This window comes from Sprattus sprattus (genome assembly GCF_963457725.1).
Source record: "Sprattus sprattus genome assembly, chromosome: 7".
Lineage (NCBI taxonomy): Eukaryota > Metazoa > Chordata > Actinopteri > Clupeiformes > Clupeidae > Sprattus > Sprattus sprattus.
The window spans coordinates 15,657,206-15,664,667 of NC_137926.1; the positions used below are offsets into that span (position 1 = coordinate 15,657,206).

General features: G+C 47.0%; 1 protein-coding gene across 1 annotated transcript; it reads left to right on the forward strand.

Moving 5' to 3' along the window:
• Window positions 1-1,048: 1,048 nt before the first annotated feature.
• rassf7a (Ras association domain family member 7a) lies at window positions 1,049-7,107 on the forward strand (the record flags this gene model as incomplete). The annotated part of the gene is made up of 5 exons (XM_080842132.1): window positions 1,049-1,151; window positions 1,739-2,655; window positions 4,808-4,985; window positions 5,538-5,645; window positions 7,076-7,107. 5 exons carry the CDS (start codon window positions 1,049-1,051, stop codon window positions 7,105-7,107), a joined length of 1,338 nt encoding a protein of 445 aa, XP_080698258.1.
• Window positions 7,108-7,462: the final 355 nt, after the last annotated feature.

The following is a 7,462-nucleotide window of genomic DNA, read 5'->3' on the forward strand; positions in this document are numbered from 1 at the left end:
CAGCAACCTGATGCATTTGTCTCAGTCTCCAAAGCGACATGTTGTCCAAAGGTGTGAAACTTGTTCTTTTGGCTTTGGGCATGTGTGTGCGTGTGTGCATGTTTGGCGCGTATCTGTGCGTGTGTGTGTGTGTGTGTGTGTGCGCGCGCGTGCGCATGTACCTGCGTGTGTGTACGCATGTTTGCGTATGTGTGTATGCTTTCTCAGGCGTAGAAAATCATCTCCTCCACGGCTCAGATGTGCCTGTCTGTTCCCCTCGGCATGATTCTGTCCTTACGGCTTTGAAGGGAGGCAGTGGCGTGTTTAATTGGAGCGCGGCTCCGACTCGCCGGAGGAACCTGCGAGGTAGCTCGCACTAATGATAACTCTTAACTTAAGATGTCCGCCCCTTCTGGAGCAGACGCCAGTCACAAGCATTAGCACAAACACAGGCACAAACAGAAGCACAGCTGAATTGAACCAGGCCCAGCTGAGGGATAGCTAGACAAATTAGTAGTGGAGGAAGGTGTGCGAGGAGCGTTCGTGGTTGGATATAAATCCACATTGTCCCATTGACTGCACGGATTCACTGAGTCATTGTTTTTAGTGACCGAATGCAAGTGCGGTTGTGTGATGAATGTTCCCTTTATAAAAGGTGGAGGGCGTCACACTGGACCAACAATAAAGCAATTATGTTGACTGTATAACTTTGTCTCACACTCTCATGCCATGATGGCAGGTCTTTGTCAGACAGTGGGTGAGTGAGTGAGCGAGTGAGTGAGTTTTACATGTGTGTCTGTGTGTGGTACATTTGTGTGTGTGTGTGTGTGTGTGTGTGTGTGTGTGTGTGTGTGTGTGTGTGTGTGTGTGTGTTTTACATTTGTCGATCTGTCTGTGTGTGTTTTACATTTGTCGATCTGTCTGTATGTATGTCACTCTGACAGTGTCCTCATCTCTCTCTCTCTCTCTCTCTCTCTCTCTCTCTCCATCTCTCTCTTCCTGTGCAGACCAGAGTGTGTGCCATGCAGTGGTGAGCAGCCCTGAGCAGAGCTGAAGTACAGGCCAGAGGATGGAGCTGAAGGTGTGGGTGGACGGGGTGGTGCGTGTGGTGTGTGGTCTGTCCCAGGAGACCTCCTGCCAGGATGTGGTCATCGCTCTGGCTCAGGCCATCGGTGAGTGCCCCTCCGTTCTGCTCCGCTATAGCTGGGACTCATAGTCAATGAGCTCCTAATCACTGGAGTTTCAACAAATACAGTGGTGCTCGAAAGTTTGTGAACCCTTTAGAATTTGTTCTGTATATCTGCATACATTTCATCTAAAATGTTATCATATCTTCATGTATGTCATAAAACTTGATAAAAGTGGAACCAGTTCAATAAAAAAAACACAAAAAAATGCGGGGGTTCACAAACTTTCTAGCACCACTGTATATAATACCAATGCCCTTTTGCTCCATTCAACCTCCGAAGGACTGGTAGAGCTCTGATTAATACCAATACCTTTTCCAGCTTGATCTTGTTCATTGAGGTTGACTACTGTGTAAACACTGACATATGTCAGTATTCAGTGCATGCATTCACTGTACTGGTCAAACCCAGTATAGGTATTTGTAGATAATACCTTGTTTCCATGTTTAGAGCACTGATGAATTATAAGCCATTTTGAATTTCAGCACATTTCTTCCTTAATTAATTGATTTAGCTAAATGGTTGAAATATTTACATATTCATCCCCTCTCCTTTTTTTTTTTTCTTCACAGGTCAGACGGGTCGCTACGTGCTCATTCAGAAATTGAGGGACACGGAACGACAGCTTCTGGCCAACGAGCGCCCGCTGGAGTCTCTCGCCAAGCTCGGCCAGCACGGGAGCGAGGTCCAGTTCTTCCTGCGGCGGACGGGTCCCAGCAGCAGTGACCAGCCGGGCTCCGAGCGCAGCCTCACCCTGCCCAAGCCGCCCTCGACCGAAGGCGACCCCCCGAAACGCAGGGAGCCCAAGAAGTCACTCACCTTCAACCTGGGCCCCTCCAGCTCGCCCCGGGCCAAGCCCAAACAGGCCCGCAAGTCTCTGCCCGAACTGAGGGCGTCCCCTTCCCCTGTCCCCCACACGCCCTCCCCGCCACCGCTGCCGGCCTCCGCTGGGCCCTCAAAAGAGGAGGTGTTCCGGCATGTTCTGCAGCAGCAGGAGCGCCTGGTGGCCCTGGAGGCCCAGCTGGAAACTATGGAGCAGGAGAGCCGGACGTGGGAGCAGCCGTCGCCGACGCTCCCGAGCCCTGCTGGGGAGCCTCCGGAGGGGGAGCTGGAGCGTCTGGAGGAGACGCTGCAGCGCAACCAGGCGGAGCTGGCGCACGAGGACTACTGGCAGGAGGAGCTGCGCGTGGAGGTGGAGCACGAGCGCAACATGCGGCGGCGGCTGGGCGAGCTGCACGCCAAGCTGGACGACTGCGGACGGCGCCTGCAGGACTTCAACGAGCGCGCCGAGCGCCTGGAGCTGGAGCTGCGGAAGGAGAGCCAGGACGCTGCTGCCACGGCGACCGCTGCCGCCACCGCCTCCTCACCAGAGGAGGCCGTGGGCGTGGTTAAAGTGGAGCTCCATAGCCGACAGAGGCAAGGGGCGGAGCTAGAGGCGGAGTTAAGCAACACAGAAAGCTCGCTGGGGAAGGCGGAGTCACTGTTGCAGGTAAGGAGGGTGGGCATCGCCCATGAGAGAGGGATGTAACCCTCCATTAAAACAGAGACTATGTGGGTGAAAGGTCATCTATTATGGAGAGCATAAGGGAAGGAAGTAGGCATCCATGCCCACATTTGTATGTTTTTAATCAATCCTTGTTTGTCATAGTTTTGTGAACAGTATTTAATATGTCCGAGTGACCACATGAACTCTCTCTCTATCTCTGCACGTTGCTATGCAGAATGCACTGAACATGGACCTGCACCTACGTTTGTGTGGGTGTAAAACTGTACCGTATGTCAATGGTGATGTGTTGGCCAATAAATGGGTGCAGTAAAAACGAAAGATGAATCATTCCCCTTGGCTCACATTTTTTATAATTCTTAGATCATTATTTGACAGTTTGAGTTGGGACATGTCTCTGCATCAACCCAAGCTTGGCCACAAAGTCTTCCTGTGGAAGTGACTCATGTCCTATCTCTGAAAGATAGCAATCTGAACATGTAGGTCTAAGGGGTAACAATAGACCTTTGGGAACAAAATCATGCCATTAGTCACCTGTCATGGCCGTTTGTGTAAACGGATCACTCACAGATCTCAGATCTCAGAGCAGAATGCGTTTGGGTTCTGTCTCACTCTGGGTTCCTGCAGGAATGTTTTACTGCAGCCTTAACATAATATTTGACCAAGTGGCTTAGGGCGTGATGTATAGATTGGTCGAACGTGACACATTTGCATATCTTCACTTCTCATGAAGGTCAACTGGGCAAGTGGCATTGGGATATGTGTCCACTGTCTGTATCGTTGCTTTTTGTAGTAATTAAGTGCACATATCCTGAAATTAAAAAAGTGTCTGATAAAAATTAAGCACAACATATCTTAAAATGAAAGAACATTTATTTACAAATGAACGGATTTGCACACTTCGGTCACAGACTGTTAGGTAGGGATTGCTACTACAGGTGATGTCATCGCTCATTATAATCCAAATGTATTGTGGTAAACTTCTGTTCTAGTTCAGCTGTGTCAACTAATAGCTTTATAATTGTTTTAATCTTAAAATCTCTGTAGCATTTGGCACTTTTCACCATGTTGGTCTAGGCTTGTTCCTGTGTTGTTGCTGATTTATAGGAACTTTGATCTGGAGTTCTCTCTAATGAAGTGATGCCTGCAGGAGAAAAACATTCCCACAACAGATTAGCAGGATTACACAGAAACTGAGCTCCAAGGCAGAGTTGTTTTTCACCTAGAGGTCTGCAGTGTCTAAGAACACCCCCTTGTGGTCAGCATTTGCAATGTCAGGGAGAAAAAAAATAAGTTTTTACTATATCAGGTCTTTCTCCTCTGAACATTAAAGTCTAACACCCATATGCCATGTAGATTTCTACTGGTCATTTGTAAAGGATTTGAATAATCTCTACATGCTAAAAATCTGACAATGCTGTGTGAGCGGTATAACTCATTTAGAGCACTGATTCAGGACCAGTTTCAGGTAGATAAACAGTATTAGTACTGTGTGTTGGCATGTGTATGGTGCCGTCACTAGAAGACAAAAGAGATTACAGCAGATCTGCTGCATCCGCCAAAGCTGAAAGCAAACTCAAGCTTAACTTAAAAAGTTACCAGATCGAGATTTAAATTGGTCTTTAATTCAATTCTATATCCGGGGAATAATAATAATATGATCCGGGGAGAGTGCTTATTTTAATTATCATTTAGTTGTCCTATTGAGGATCACATTGTTAGCGTTTGAGCTTGACAGTACTGGCTCAGTATGTGACATAAGTCATTACCTTCTACTTCCATATCAGGCACAGGCTACACACCACTTGATCATAAATGGCTTTGTTTAGCCCTGGGATCACTCCTAATTTGAGTGCCTCATTCACAAGTGTTCAGTGTGTTGGTAGAGCGGTGACCCAGTTGGTAGAGGATTCTAACCCACACCTATAATGAAAACTGTTAAATAGCTATTTAATACATAATAAATAGCCTTATCTATGCTAAGTTCAAAAGTCACATCTGATGGAACTATACACTTAATCCAATGCAGATTGGATGGGTAATTCTACCAGTGGCTTCTGGCCAATACTTATCATTTATCCCCCCCCCACCCTTGTTTCCTGCCCCCCCTGCCCACTCAACCCTACCCTCTCCTAAGGCGAGGCTGGACGAGCTGGAAGAGCTGAATAAGGAGCTGCGCCAGTGTAACCTGCAGCAGTTCATCCAGCAGACGGGGGTGGTGCCGGCCCACTCCAGCTCCCGCTCTGACCTCACCGAGCAGCTGGAGCAGCACATGGAGCTGGCGCAGCTGCTGCAGGAGCGCTACAACATGAGGAGTATGTACACACACACCCACACACACACAAGTTAGCAAATACAAATACATGCTGGTACATTCACACACATACTGTATAAGTGCACACACTGTGGAAACATCTGGCACAGGTTTGGCATGGTGTAACAATGTTACAATATATCAACACAAGTTGACAGCATTCAAAATACACATTGCACCTAACACATGCACACATTAAAGCATATATAATTGGCCTAGGTTCCACAGCATTGTACTGGAACAACATGGCAAACTAACGTGCAGATTGCCATGAAAGTACATCCAAGCAAATACTCAGGTGCACTTTTATGTTTATAAATGCAAATTGACGCCCACAAATGCATAGTCAAATTTTTAGAGATGTAGACATATGCTAATAAGCTAAGTCCCCACAATGCCATAAACACAAACATGCAAGTGAATTCCAGCTTGTTAGTTTGTAGCCTTTTGGATGAAACTTCATAATCACATTGCATTGACCAACCACAGAACACCCTGTTTGTGGCACTGCTTTTATTACCAACAAATGGGATCTGTGTGTGCGTCCTCACAGGCCCGATGTTTCCGCCGCTGGAGTCCCCTCCGCGCCCCACTGCCAAGCACTTCCTGGGTCACCCACGGAACCTCCAGAACCCGCTGGTGTCCAGCCTCAACCCTGAGGGTGTGTATGTGTGATAGCCTGCTGCCCGCAGCCCTGCCCTGCTCCACCCTTCCCCCTGCTCCTAACCTCCCTTTACCTCCCTCCCTGCCTCCGCCATGTCCGGCTAAGATCATGGCGTCATGGTGGGGTGGGACAAGTGGTGGAAGGGACTCTCCTCTTCCTCGCATGGTGTCTCCTCAAACAAGACTGACTTCCATAAGGCTTCTGATATCAATACCCCCATGCCCAACCCCTTAGTCCCTTGGTTAATTCCTCTACCCCCTCCCCCAACCCCAACCCACCCCTTGCCTTTACCTTACCCCTGCCATCTCTAATCTGCCTTTACTTACCTGCTGGCCTCTCCGTTGGTGTTTTCTCCCAGGCTGACAGCCTTTTCTCCTGCCTCTTGCCTCTCCTTCCTGTGTATGTTGTTTTCCGGCTGTTGTTGTTGTTGTTTTTTTTTCTTCTATTTATTTGGGGGGTTACGTGGCAGACAGTGCGGACAGTGGCAGTCTTCTGACACTGCTGCAGGACGTTTTTTAATTCCGATTCACTGACACGGGGTGGCCCAGTTAACCCAGAGCCCGACAGACTAGAAGCACTTGCCTCTCTCATCCGCTGCTCATCATTAGAAGGAGCCAGTGTGTGCTGAGTAGACAATAATCTCATTATGAAAGCCTTTTTGTCCAAAATCTGACAAGACACAATGATTTTCATTGTTTTGTGTATCAAGCAACTCTAATCTGTGGACTACAGTATTACAGTAGTGTCTCTGCGAGTACATATTTATGTCTGCTACTTTTTTGTTTGTTTGTTTTGTTTTGGTTGGGTTGGTACAGCCGAACAAATATAGCATTTGGCTGTGCACATGTGCGGTGTAGCACAGTCACTTGTGTGCCCTCTTGGGGGTGTTGTCATTGTTTACACAGTGAATGGGTTGCCCAAGCTTGTGACAATGAATGCATTTTAAATTTGAGCTGTCCTGACTGTGGAGACTCACCTGGTCAAAAAGAAAAACCTCAGTATTAATCCGATTAACGATCAAGAGCACAGCAGTGTTACTGAATGTCCTTTTAATGTCTGTATAGTGATCTCTGAAGGACCAACTGCACTCGACAGTGTAGTGATGTGGGGAGAGTCCCCATTTTTAGGAGTCAGAGTCTGCAGATGTCTGGACAGCTCAAAGGAGAAAAGGGTGCCTTCTTACCCCTTCTGGTGGTTGCTGTGTGACATTTAAGCTGTGTGTGACAATGTGTGTGGGTGTGTATGCATGGTACGGGCCCCAAACGGAAAGAGCTGATAATGCATGAAAATACGTTTTTCTACTTTTTGTATGTGTCTTTGCTTTACCTTTAAGTACACTTGCTGTCAAAAGAGAAAAGTTATTTCTTTTTCATACCAAAAGTAATAGGACCATCACTCCATTTATCTTCTTTCCATGTGTCTTGCAGTCCTCACATCCAGGGAGTCTACATGGAGGTAAAACCTGGACCACTGGAATGTGGATTTGTTCCCTTTGTGCTTTATGACCACATCTATTTACCCCATAATTGTGCTACCGTCTGTCCATCTTGTTGTAACCACATACATATCTAAACTGTACATAGAAATATATATTTACATTTTGCTACATTGCAAAGTATGTATCTACTGTAAGATATGACCAGAAAGTTTATTATCTTTAGAACTATGTCTTGTATTTAAATACAATAAAGATGTGCGCTGTGTTTTAGATAAGCCACGAGTTATGTCTGTGTGTTACCTGAAGAGTTCAAATGAATCACTTGTCAATAGTTTGATCGTCCATCCACTAATGCCAGGACCTTCCAAGGAAGTGG